Source organism: Nicotiana tabacum, chromosome 14 (genome assembly GCF_000715075.1).
Source record: "Nicotiana tabacum cultivar K326 chromosome 14, ASM71507v2, whole genome shotgun sequence".
Taxonomy (NCBI): Eukaryota; Viridiplantae; Streptophyta; class Magnoliopsida; order Solanales; family Solanaceae; genus Nicotiana; species Nicotiana tabacum.
This window is the reverse complement of record NC_134093.1, coordinates 63,640,796-63,653,963: the sequence shown is the minus strand read 5'-3', so window position 1 is coordinate 63,653,963 and position 13,168 is coordinate 63,640,796. Positions and strand designations below refer to the sequence as shown.

Here is a 13,168-nt window from a genome sequence, read left to right as displayed (position 1 = left end):
AAAAGCAAATCAAAACAATAGATTCGGATCTTGACCGCTTTACGAGTAACTTGAGACAACAATTAATAACTAGTATTAATCGCCTTCTAAGAATACCACAAAGAAATCAAAGATATCATAATAGAGAAGTAATCTTACTACCTTGAACTATGAACTAGTAAAGGTTGAAAGATAAATCTCAAAGCACAAGTAACAAAGGTTCAAAAGAACTCTCAAAGTATGATATACTTAATCAATAATGAAGTGTCCCAATGAATGAGAAGAACTCCTTATTTATAGGAGTACTAAGGCATAAAAAGTCTTTAAAATTAGGTAGGGTGGTTGCTAAGGCATAAAAAGTCATTACAATTAGGTAGGGTGATTGCTAAGGAGTAAGAAAAGTCATTACAATTAGGTGGGGGGCGGCCAAATTCCTTTGGGGCAGATTTGGACCTTAAAACTACTAGTTTGGGCCATTGATTTGGACTCCAATTGGGCTCCCTTTGAAATACCCCCTTTTGGACCTCTTTTAAGCTCATTTTGAGCCCCTTTGGTGGACTTCAAGGGCTGATTTGGTGGCCCAATCTTCCTCCTCTTGGACTTCAATTTGGATCACCAAATAATTATAAAACTTGGATAATTCATCTACTTTGGGCTTGAGCTCTTCCTCTACAATTAAAAGCTTCTTTATTTGCCACTGAAGTCCAGCAATCATAGAGTGCAACTCTTTAGCTTGAGATCTTGTAAATGGCCTTGGAGCTTCCAAAACTCTATCCTTGTCCTTGATGCTATCATTCTCCTCTTCTTGAAAAGAATTCGTCCCCGAATTCGATCCTACATCAAACAAAGACAAGTCAGCAACATTGAATGTAGCATTTACTTGGAACTCACCAGGTAGGTCCAGCTTGTAAGCATTGTCTCCAATCCTTTCAAGGACTTGAAATGGGCCATCTCCTCTAGGGTGCAACTTTGACTTCCTTTTGGAGGGAAATCTCTCCTTTCTAAAGTGAACCCAAACTAAATCTCCAGGTTTAAAAATTACTTGTTTTCGACCCTTATTCTTTCTCAAGGCAGTTTGCTCATTTTTCTTCTCAATTGCAAGCCTTGTTTTTTCATGAATTTTTTCATCATCTCAGCCTTTGTCCTACCATCAAGATTAACAATATCATTAGTAGGTAATGGTAATAAATCAAGGGGAGTGAAGGGATTAAAACCATAAACAACCTCAAAAGGAGACATACCTGTAGAAGAATGGATTGTTCTATTGTAAGCAAATTCAATCATAGGTAAGTGAGCCTCCCAAGAAGTTAATTTACCTTTCAAAACAGCCCTCAACATGTTTCCTAAGGTTCTATTAACTACTTCAGTTTGCCCATCAGTTTGTGGGTGACAAGAAGTAGAAAACAACAATTTAGTGCCTAACTTCCCCCAAAATACACGCCAAAAGTGGCTCAAAAACTTAGCATCCCTATCACTAACAATAGTTCTAGGTATACCATGCAATTTGACAACTTCTTTTACAAAAAGATCAGCAACATGTGAAGCATCATTAGTCTTTAAACAAGGAATAAAACGAGCCATTTTGGAGAACCTATCTACCACAACATATATACTATCCTTACCATACCTTGTTCTAGGCAATCCTAACACAAAATTCATAGAAATATCAATCCAAGGTGAAGTAGGAACAGGTAGTGGCGTGTAAAGACCATGTGGTAACACTTTAGATTTAGCTTGTTTACATTCCAAATACTGTGCACACATTCTTTCCACATCTTTTCTCATTCCAGGCCAAAAGAAATTTTTAGCAAGTATGTCTAGCGTCATTGGGACTCCAAAGTGACCCATAAGCCCTCCACAATGTGCTTCCCTTACAAATACTTCACGTAAAGAGCAATTAGGGATACACAACTTATTTTCCTTAAAGAGAAACCCATCTTGGAGGTTAAACCTCTCAAAAGGACCCAACTTACATTCTGCAAAAATCTTGCCAAAATCAACATCATTAGTATAAAGTCCCTTGATTTGATCAAAACCCATCAATTTAGAAGTCAGGGTAGAAACTAAGACATACCTTCTTGAAAGTGCATCCGCAACAACATTCTCTTTCCCTTGTTTGTAAGAAATTACATAAGGAAAAGTTTCAATGAATTCAACCCACTTAGCATGCCTTCTACTAAGCTTACCTTGACTCTTCAAGTATTTCAAGGATTCATGGTCAGTTTTAATGACAAACTCTCTTGGCCACAAGTAATGTTGTCATGTGGCTAAAGCCCTTACCAAAGCATATAGCTCTTTGTCATAAGTGGAATAGTTCAATGTGGCTCCACTCAACTTCTCACTAAAGTAGGCAATAGGTTTAGAATCTTGCATCAAAACAGCACCTATTCCTTTGCCAGAAGCATCACATTCAATTTCAAAAGATTTAGAAAAATCGGGCAATTGTAACAATGGAGCAGAACATAACTTTTCTTTTAACAAGTTAAAAGCATCATCTTGTTCTTTTCCCCATGTAAAAATCTTATCCTTTTTAATAACTTCAGTTAAAGGAGAAGCAATGGTGCTAAAGTCTCTCACAAACCTCCTATAAAAACTAGCAAGTCCATGAAAACTCCTAACTTCAGTTACACTCTTAGGTTTTGGCCATTCTTTTATTGCTTTGATTTTCTCTTCATCAACCTCAACTCCTTTAGAACTAACCACAAAACCCAAGAAAATCACACGATCCACACAAAAAGTACACTTTTTAAGATTAGCAAATAAGAGTTGCTTTCTAAGAACTTCAAAAACTTGTTTTAGGTGTTCTACATGCTCTTCTAAAGTACTAGAAAAGATCAAGATATCATCGAAGTATACCACAATAAATTTTCCATGAAAATCCTTAAAGATATGATTCATTAATCTCATGAAAGTGCTAGGTGCATTAGTCAAGCCAAAAGGCATAACTAACCACTCATAAAGCCCATATTTGGTCTTAAAAGCAGTTTTCCATTCATCTCCAGGATTCATTCGAATCTGATGGTAACCACTTTTTAGATCAATTTTAGAAAAGATTTTGGATCCATGTAATTGATCCAACATGTCATCAAGATGAGGAATAGGATGGCGATACTTTACCGTTATCTTGTTGATTGCTCTACAATCCACGCACATCCTCCAAGTTCCATCCTTTTTGGGTACCAATAGGACGGGAACAGAGCAAGGGCTCATGCTCTCTCTCACAAAGCCTTTCTCAAGCAGCTTCTCAACTTGCCTTTGAAGCTCTTTTGTCTCTTCTGGATTACTCCTATAAGCAGGCCTATTTGGAATTTGTGATCCAGGCATGAAATCAATTTGATGCTCAATGCCACGTAAAGGTGGCAATCCATTAGGAATATCTTCAGGAAAGACATCTTCAAAATCCTGCAAAAGAGAAGAAATACTACTTGGCAACGAAGAAGTTAGTAACTCAGAATTAATCAAAACTTCTTTGTAAGTAAGTAATATTATGGGCAACCCCTCTTTTCTTGCATTTAAACACTCTTTGGCTTTTATATAAAAACTCTCTTTTTTTATTTCCTTAGCCTCTTTCCTCTCACCAAGACTTTCTATTTTTTCATTCAAGCCCCTTTTTATCTCTTCTCTCAAATTGTTGCCCTCTCTCTCTTTCTCTCGGCCATCTCTCTTTTTTTCCAACTCTTGGCCTCCTTTTTTTTCTTTTTCCTCAAGCTCACTTTTTATCCCTCCCCTTGGTTTTCCCATTATTTCCCTTAATCTCTTTTGATCTTCAAACACTTGAGAAGGAGATAAAGGTGCAAGAGTAAATTTTCTGCCATTTAGCTCAAGAGAATATCTATTCTTCCTTCCATCATGAAAAACATTCCTATCATACTGCCAAGGACGACCCAGTAAGATATGACAAGCTTGCATAGGGACTATGTCACAAAGAATATCATCCTCATATCTACCAACATTGAATGAAATCATGCATTGTTTGTTTACCTTTAGTTCACCACTATCATTTAACCATTGGAGTCTATAGGGAGTAGGGTGTTTCATGCATGCAAGTCCCAATTTTTCCACAAAGTATGAACTCACCACATTAGCACAACTACCACTATCAATGATCATAGAATAAGTTTTTCCCTTTATCCCACACCTAGTATGGAATATATTCTCCCTTTGTTCTTCACTATTGCTTCCCAAATTGATAGTCATAATCCTTCTAACTACCCCAATCATGCCATCATTAGGTAGTTCTATATCATCATCATTACTCACATCTCCCTCTTCTTCTCCCTCACTTTTTTCACTCTCATATCCTCCATCTTCTCTAAGAATGATGTTTCTTCTACTTGGACATTCATGCATCATATGTCCCCTTCCTTTACATTTATGACACTGAATAGAACTAGAAGGTGTAAAAGGTTTAGGGTTAAAGATTTTACCTCCCTCTTTGTTCTCAAATTTACCTTTATCCTTGTCTTCTTGAGGTCTAGAAGAACTCTTCATCTCTTGATTCGACCATGGCTTCTTGGAGATGGTGTTTGACCGACCTTTCCATGAGCTAGCTTGCTTTCTTTTATTTTGATTTTCTACCTTTACAGACAAATCAACTAACTCATCTATTGTTACATATTGTTGTAATTCTACTACATCAGCTATTTCCTTATTTAAACCATTTAAAAACCTAGCCATTGTAGCCTCTTCTTCCTCCATACAATTAGCTTGGATCATAGCCATATCCATAGCCTTAAAGTACTCATCCACAGACATGGACCCTTGCTTCAATGTTTGAAGGCGTTGTTGTAGCTCCCTTTGAAAGTGTGATGGTATGAATCTCTTTCTCATCACCCTCTTCATCTCAGCCCAAGTAGCAATTGGTGCTTGTCCTTCTTGCAATCTGTCCCTAGTAAGCTTTTTCCACCAAATAGCAGCATAGTCAGAAAACTCAACAATAGCAAGTTTAACCTTCTTACCCTCAGAGTAGTTGTGACAGTCAAATATGGCTTCAACCTTTCTCTCCCAATCAAGGTACAAGTCTGGATCCCTTGTTCCCTTGAAAGATGGCATCTTCATCTTTATACTGCTTATATTATCATCTTCTACTCTACCTCTTTGTCCCCTCCTATCTCTTCCCACTCTATCAAAATCGATATCATTAAAATCATCTATTGGGTTTTCTTGATTTACAATGGGGGCAAGGGGTACATTTCTCCTAGCTTGGGGCCTAACATTATTTTCCCTTCTAAGTTCAGCTATTATATCATTTTGCTCAGCAATGGTGTCCCTCATCTCTTGGAGTTGCAAATTCCACCTTTCGAATTGTTGATGCATAGCTTGCAAGGTAAAATCATTTCTTGCTTTGATTTCGACTTCTTGAAGAATCCTTCGTTCATCATCACTACCTGTATGTGACATCTTAAATAATTAAACTGTATCAGAAAATTGAATTTTTCCTCAATTGTTCTCACACACACTTTGCCCTTTTTTTTTCTCTCTCTCAAAATAACCTTTGAACGAAATACTTTGTAGATTTATAGTTAAACCCAACTCGTATAAAGTTCTTAGTAGTAAAATATAGATTTTTGGGGAACAAATGAAAGAAGAACCAAATCCTAGAACTATTAGGCTCGGTTGAAACAAGACACGAACAAAAAGGAAATGATTATATATTTAGATTAGAAAGAGTAAGAAAAATTAAATTTTTGTCTTATCTTTGAAATCTGGGATCCCCTCTTCTTGTTTCCTTTGATAGTTTTTGGAAACAAATTAGATACAAAAGAAAGTTCCTGGAGAGCAAGCAATTTTTTTTTTTTAAATTGATTTTCGTTTTTTTTTTTGTTTTTTTTAACTTTTTTTTTAGCTCTTAGTATTCAAGAAATCCCCACAATTATCAAGAACGAAACCTTGATAGAACCGCTTTGATACCACTTGATAACGACAAGGTCGGGAATCCAAACTAGAGTAAGAATTTGAAAAGTAAATGCGGAAGCAATAACAATAAGGAATTGAACAACTAGAACTAAAGGGCAGAAAATAAAGGATATGGGAAAATTCAAGGAAAGAATTCCAAGAACTTCCAAGAACGCAAGTTCTATAGCCTTGACAAGATCAAAGCAACAACGTCTTGATTTATTGAAGAAATCAAACGCCTTTACTTAAAAGCAAATCAAAACAATAGATTCGGATCTTGACCGCTTTACGAGTAACTTGAGACAACAATTAATAACTAGTATTAATCACCTTCTAAGAATACCACAAAGAAATCAAAGATATCATAATAGAGAAGTAATCTTACTACCTTGAACTATGAACTAGTAAAGGTTGAAAGATAAATCTCAAAGCACAAGTAACAAAGGTTCAAAAGAACTCTCAAAGTATGATATACTTAATCAATAATGAAGTGTCCCAATGAATGAGAAGAACTCCTTATTTATAGGAGTACTAAGGCATAAAAAGTCTTTAAAATTAGGTAGGGTGGTTGCTAAGGCATAAAAAGTCATTACAATTAGGTAGGGTGATTGCTAAGGAGTAAGAAAAGTCATTACAATTAGGTGGGGGGCGGCCAAATTCCTTTGGGGCAGATTTGGACCTTAAAACTACTAGTTTGGGCCATTGATTTGGACTCCAATTGGGCTCCCTTTGAAACACCCCCTTTGGACCTCTTTTAAGCTCATTTTGAGCCCCTTTGGTGGACTTCAAGGGCTGATTTGGTGGCCCAATCTTCCTCCTCTTGGACTTCAATTTGGATCACCAAATAATTGTAAAACTTGGATAATTCATCTACTTTGGGCTTGAGCTCTTCCTCTACAATTAAAAGCTTCTTTATTTGCCATTGAAGTCCAGCAATCTTAGAGTGCAACTCTTTAGCTTGAGATCTTGTAAATGGCCTTGGAGCTTCCAAAACTCTATCCTTGTCCTTGATGCTATCACATACGAAATGAGCAAATGCACCACTTTCATAAATGACTCTATTCATAGAAGTATTAGAGACATCTACGTCTTGATTACCCATGTGAATTATTATTATATCTTCTGTTCATGGGTCTCAGAAAAATACGTAGTTGATAAAGTTTATCCGAACATATATTTGATAACGACAAGGTCGGGAATCCAAACTAGAGTAAGAATTTGAAAAGTAAATGCGGAAGCAATAACAATAAGGAATTGAACAACTAGAACTAAAGGGCAGAAAATAAAGGATACGGGAAAATTCAAGGAAAGAATTCCAAGAACTTCCAAGAACGCAAGTTCTATAGCCTTGACAAGATCAAAGCAACAACGTCTTGATTTATTGAAGAAATCAAATGCCTTTACTTAAAAGCAAATCAAAATAATAGATTCGGATCTTGACCACTTTACGAGTAACTTGAGACAATAATTAATAACTAGTATTAATCGCCTTCTAAGAATACCACAAAGAAATCAAAGATATCACAATAGAGAAGTAATCTTACTACCTTGAACTATGAACTAGTAAAGGTTGAAAGATAAATCTCAAAGCACAAGTAACAAAGGTTCAAAAGAACTCTCAAAGTATGATATACTTAATCAATAATGAAGTGTCTCAATGAATGAGAAGAACTCCTTATTTATAGAAGTACTAAGGCATAAAAAGTCATTACAATTAGGTAGGGGGCTGCTAAGGGGTAACAAAGTCATCAAAATTAGGTAGGGTGGTTGCTAAGAAATAAGAAAAGTCACAAAATTAGGTAGGGGCGGCCAAATCCCTTTGGGGCAGATTTGGGCCTTAAAACTACTAGTTTGGGCCATTGGTTTGGACTCCAATTGGGCTCCATTTCAAACACCCCCATTTGGACCTCTTTTAAGCTCATTTTGGGCTCTTCTGGGTGCCCTTTTGCTAGATTTCAAGGGCCGAGTTCGGGACTCAATCTTCCTCCTCTTGGACTTCAATTTGGGCCACCAAATAATTGTAAATCCTTGAATAGAGTTGAGCTTCCTAGGATGCTATCAATATTGGTCTTATAACATTCCGAGAAATCTTATTAACATATTTCTTATGCATTTCATGCATTTATACATGTACATTGAACAATTACCAGATGGCGTTATATACGCGTATATTATATGTATATGGGATATGGGAAAAGGTTACGGTGTTATATACGCACCACTACCTGATCAGCTGGTATACGTTGATGATTTGCCCACAATGGCCGAGATGATATGATGGGATGAGCCCTTAGAGGCTTGATGATGTTATGAACGCATATACCTATGCATGGTATGACATTTATACGCATATGCATGACATTATAAATATGAAATGATTCACAGAGTTATTCAGACTTACATGTTGAGTCTTTTACTCCATGTTTCTCTCATGTCTATTATTTACTGATTTTCATTCCTTACATACTCGGTACATCATTTGTACTGACGTCCCTTATGCGTGGGGATGCTGCGTTTCATGCCCAGAGGTCCCGATAGATAGGTTGAGAGTCTTCCAAGTAGGCTATCAGCTCAGCGGAAGATGTTGGTGCGCTCCATTTGCTCCGGAGTTGCTTATTTGATCAGTAAAATTTGGACATGTATCGATTAGTATGGCGGGGCCCTGTCCTGGCCTTTATGGTATTTATCTACTCTTAGAAGCTCGTAGACATATGTCAGGTACATGAAAGATTGTATGTCCTTGTCGGCCTATGTTTAGTGTACGAGTCATCATTTTGGTCTTATAGGCCCGTATGTCATATGTATAAGTTTGTATTATATGTTGGGTCATCTAATGTGGAGATTTCCTCATGTTTTATTCTAATTATCTCATGACAGCCTCTCCGGCTCATGCTATGATAGTATGATACGAAAGATACGTTACGTTGGTACTCAATTGAGTAAGGCACCGAGTGCCCATCACGACCCATCAGTTTGGGTCGTGACATTATCGAGGTCGGGGCATGACAAGCTTGGTATCAGAGCCTAAGGTTTTAAAGTGTCCTAGGATGTCTCGGAGTTGTGTCTAGTAGAGTCCTTCTTATCGGTGTGTTATCGACCACATCTATAATTAGGAGGTTACTTGGGCATTTAGGAATAATACCCTTCTTTGATGTTCTAGATCGTGCGATAGAGATGATTTGTAAGATTGTTCCTCCTCTAACTCGTGCATTGCTCTAATTTTCAGTATATGATGCCTAGGAAGAAAGCAAGAACTAGCCAAGGAGCCAATGCCACCCCAGGAGTGGCAGTTGATTCTATACCTGGTGATGTGTGTGAGCACCCGAGGGGTGAGGATATTCCCCCAGCTACTACACCTCATGATTCTATAACTCATGCATTGCTCTAATTTTGGTCTGTAATTATGCGACAGATATGCGGTTCGCATATCCATTATGTGGTCGCATATGCGACCGCAGAACCTGCTCCGGAGCTCCATTTTTGGGTTTTTAAAACCCAACCCTACTTCATTAAATACACGCTTTGGGTCATTTTTGAACAAAAATCTGATGTTTTAGAGAGAAGGGAGAGTGTTTTATAGAGAGAGAGGAAAATCCTAAGCTAATTATTCATCAAGTCTTGCTCAAATCTTGGAAGATTAACAAGGAAAACCCACAAGTTCTTCATCTAAGAGGTAAGGTTCCATACCTTAGTTTTCAATTTCGAATTTGGGTAGAAGATGGTTGATTAGGAGTATGATTCATGGGTATGAGATTATTATTTATACATGCATGTACCAATAAGAATTATGAAAAAATTGTTGAGCTAAAATAAGTAAGGATTGGGTTGTGGAGTGAAGGAAATCTTGTAGAAGAACCTTGTGGTTAAATTTGCACACCTAGTGTCTGATAAAATGCTCAAATGAGCAGAGACCATGAATATCTTCCTAACTATGGTTCAATTTTGTTATGTCTCAAAATAAATCGGGATTGCTAAGAATTCTGGATCATTCTAGAGTTAAGGAAGCTCGATTGAGGTATGTTGGCTAAACTTTCTCTCTTGGAATCGAATTCCATAATATTTCCACAAGTTTCAAAGTATGGGTTACGTATTAAAAGGTTATGGCTTTGAGTCGTGTTTCAATGAAAGATAGTATGCCAAATTGTGTGAGAAAATTTTAATATTCTTAAGACTCTTAATTGCTCATATGTGTACCTAAAGTCTTGATTTGGAAATGTCTTATTATTGATAATCTATAAAGATGGGAAGTGAAATAAGTTAATTGGGGATATAGAGTGTGGCCTACGTGCCAAGAATTTAAGTTATGATTGTGTCTAGTAATGCAAATGATTTAAGAAAATGCGATAAAGAATGTGAAATGAGCCTCGACTCAATTGTTTAAAAATGACTTCGAAGATAGAATTGTCTAAAAGCTTTTGTACTAAATTCATGCCCATTCCGCTTTAACTAATGCTTAGATTTATAAATATATCCAGTGTGATTCGAGTTCTATATACTCATATGTTGAAATTGTACATTGTCATTTCTGGGGAAGAATATTGCAAGAGTAAATGGTGTATTGATTGTTTATGATTTTTCATGTGTGTTTCTATTGTTGGTTGGTATGCCTCATTCTTTGGGAAGAAACCATTTGTGTTTGAAGTTTCCATTTCAAATGGATTTGAAGTATATGATTTCTGAAATATCCTATATGTTGATACTTGATGGTGATCTTTGAAATTGAAAGAGGTGAAAGTGTGGAATATGAAATACGGCCATCGTGCCAGGAATAAAGAATCTTGTGAATGGCCTAATGAGCCAAGGAAATATTGTCGTTGTGAATGACTGGAAATACTAATGAGAATTCATACAATGTGAAAGATGTTGAGGTGAGTACAATTGTATTTATGATATTTCTGTTTGCAAATCAAATCAAAACTATTTTTGGGAGCATCATTAGCAATACCGAGGAAGGGTGGGTCATAAGGCCCACACCTGAAACTACACGTGCCGGTGTAGGGGTGGATTGGGATTATTCCCCTTATTTGGGATGAAATTGGAACTTTTGAAAATTGTGATATTATTCCCCTTAATTGGGATGAAACTGGAACCTTTGTGGATTGAAAAAGTCAACCCGCAGGGCATATGTGGGAAGGCGGCCTAGCTGATCGGGTGGAGTTCAGACGCTATATTGCGCATATGGTGGTACTACTCTTGGTAACAACTTTCTTTCGCATCACATGTCAAACCACATTGTTCGTGGGGAGATAACCTAGCCGATCGGGCGTGATCGGACTCCGTGCTAACAAAGACGGTGGTATATCGGTGTTAATGGTCTCCCAACCAAAATTATATATGAAGTTCGTAATTTGAAAATTATTATGTTTTAACTGGACGTTTGGATATTGTTGAGTGTTACTTGCTGTTTCTATGTGTTGCCTTTTCTTATATGGGCATTCTATTTTGAAAGAGGATTTTTAGCTATATATACTAGTGCTATTCGACAGTACTAATGTCCCTTTTGCCGGGGGCGCTGCATCTTTAATGGATGCAGGTGGTTCTTCAGCAGGCGACATTGATCAGTGATAGCAGTACACTCTTTTCAGCTGATTTGGTGAGCCCCACTTCATTTCGGAGTCATGTATCTTTTGTTTCTCATGTACAGTGTTTTGAGGTATAGCCGGGGCCTTGTTGCCGCCATTTTCATATTACTCTTCTATTGTACTTAGAGGCTCCGTAGACAGGTTGTGGGTTATGGTTGATGTTGGGAATTGAACTAGAAATGTTGGTACTTGAAAATTATGTTTTTCATTAATTCTATAAACTCGTAATGTTTTGGAAATTATGAATGAAACTGCTAATGGGAATGAAAAGGAAGTTGTTAATAAAATCTTTTCAGTGATTGATTAATGGAGTACATTTCCTCTTTATTCATGGATGATTTTGGGTAGAATGAAGTCTAATAGGCTTGCTTGGCCGGGTTCTCTCGGTTGAGCGCCGGTCACGCTCCCTGAGTTTGGGGCGTGACAGATGTGATAAGGATATTCCCCTTAATTGGGATGTGATTATTGCTAGCAAAGGATGATGTCAATCCACTCGGCATTGTGATGAGACAACCTAGTCGATCTGGTCGAGATCGGATGCCATGCCATACACATGGTGGTGATTGTAATTACACCTCCACCAGCATATATTGGGGTGAGGCGGCAGGGCCTCTTTGTGTAGAGATTGTGATTGTGATTGTGACTATGATTGGATGCCTTTGTTGAGACGGCCTAGCTGATCGGGTCGTGATCAGACTCCATGCTAAAATCTTGGTGGTATATCGGTACTAATGATCTCCCAACCAAAAATAATATCATTTTCGTACTTTGTAAATTTCTATGGTATAACTTGACGTTTAGATATCATTGATTGTTACTTGGTGCTTACACAGTTTTCTCCTTCTTATTTTTGCATTCTATTTCTAAAGAGGACATTTAGCTTCACATACTAGGACTATTTTACATGTACTGACGTCCCTTTTGCCGGTGGCGCTGTATCTTCAATGGATGCCGGTGGTTCGTCAGCGGGCAGCTTTAACCCTCGTTAGCAGTTACTCTCTATTCATCAGATTTTGGTGAGCAGGGATAGCATCCTAGGAGGCTCAACTCTATTCAAGGATAAGGATGAAGCTTTAGAATCTCAAAGAGGACCTTTAACAAGATATCAAGCTAAAAGGTTGCAAAACAAGGTCATTGGACTTCATGAGCGAATAAAGAAATTATTAGTTAGGAGGAAGATCTCAAGGATAAAGGATGAATTGTCTAGGTGTTATAATTATTTTATGGTCCAAATTCATGTCCAAGAAGAGGTGGATTAGATCCCAAGAGACATCCTCTGAAGAAGGTCCAAATCAGGCCACTGTTGGACCTATTTGGCACCTAAAATGTGTCCAAACTTGCAGCCCAATAAGTACATGAAGCCACGTTTTATAACATAAAAAGGACTCACTTGCTTCCCAAGAAAGGTTCAATAGGCGTGATAGATGTTGGGCACAAGTTGGTGCCAAGGTGCTTGCAAGTTGCCTTCAAGATTTTCAAGATTTCCAAGATCCTATCCATGATTGGTTTGGGACTTTGAAGATTCTATCCTAGATTGGTTTTAACTTATTTCCATATATTTTGGTACTGAATTTATTGCTTTCCTAGGTAGTTAAGGTTATGTTTTCCTTTTCCTAAGATTGTTGGAGTTACTTTTCAAGATTGACTTAGTTTTTGTTTCCTAGTATTTTTTCTTTTCCTAAGGTATTTGAACTTGTTGTCCAAAGTAGTTT

General features: G+C 37.3%; 1 protein-coding gene across 1 annotated transcript; it reads right to left on the bottom strand.

Annotated features, from left to right (window-relative positions):
- Positions 1-204: 204 nt before the first annotated feature.
- On the bottom strand, positions 205-5,489 carry LOC142168737 (uncharacterized). The gene is made up of 2 exons (XM_075229633.1): positions 1,221-5,489; positions 205-1,123 (listed from the first exon to the last, which is right to left on the bottom strand). The coding sequence occupies exon 1, from the start codon at positions 5,377-5,379 to the stop codon at positions 2,239-2,241; it is 3,141 nt and encodes a 1,046-aa protein (XP_075085734.1). The 5' UTR covers positions 5,380-5,489; the 3' UTR covers positions 205-1,123; positions 1,221-2,238.
- Between the last annotated feature and the right edge of the window lie 7,679 nt (positions 5,490-13,168).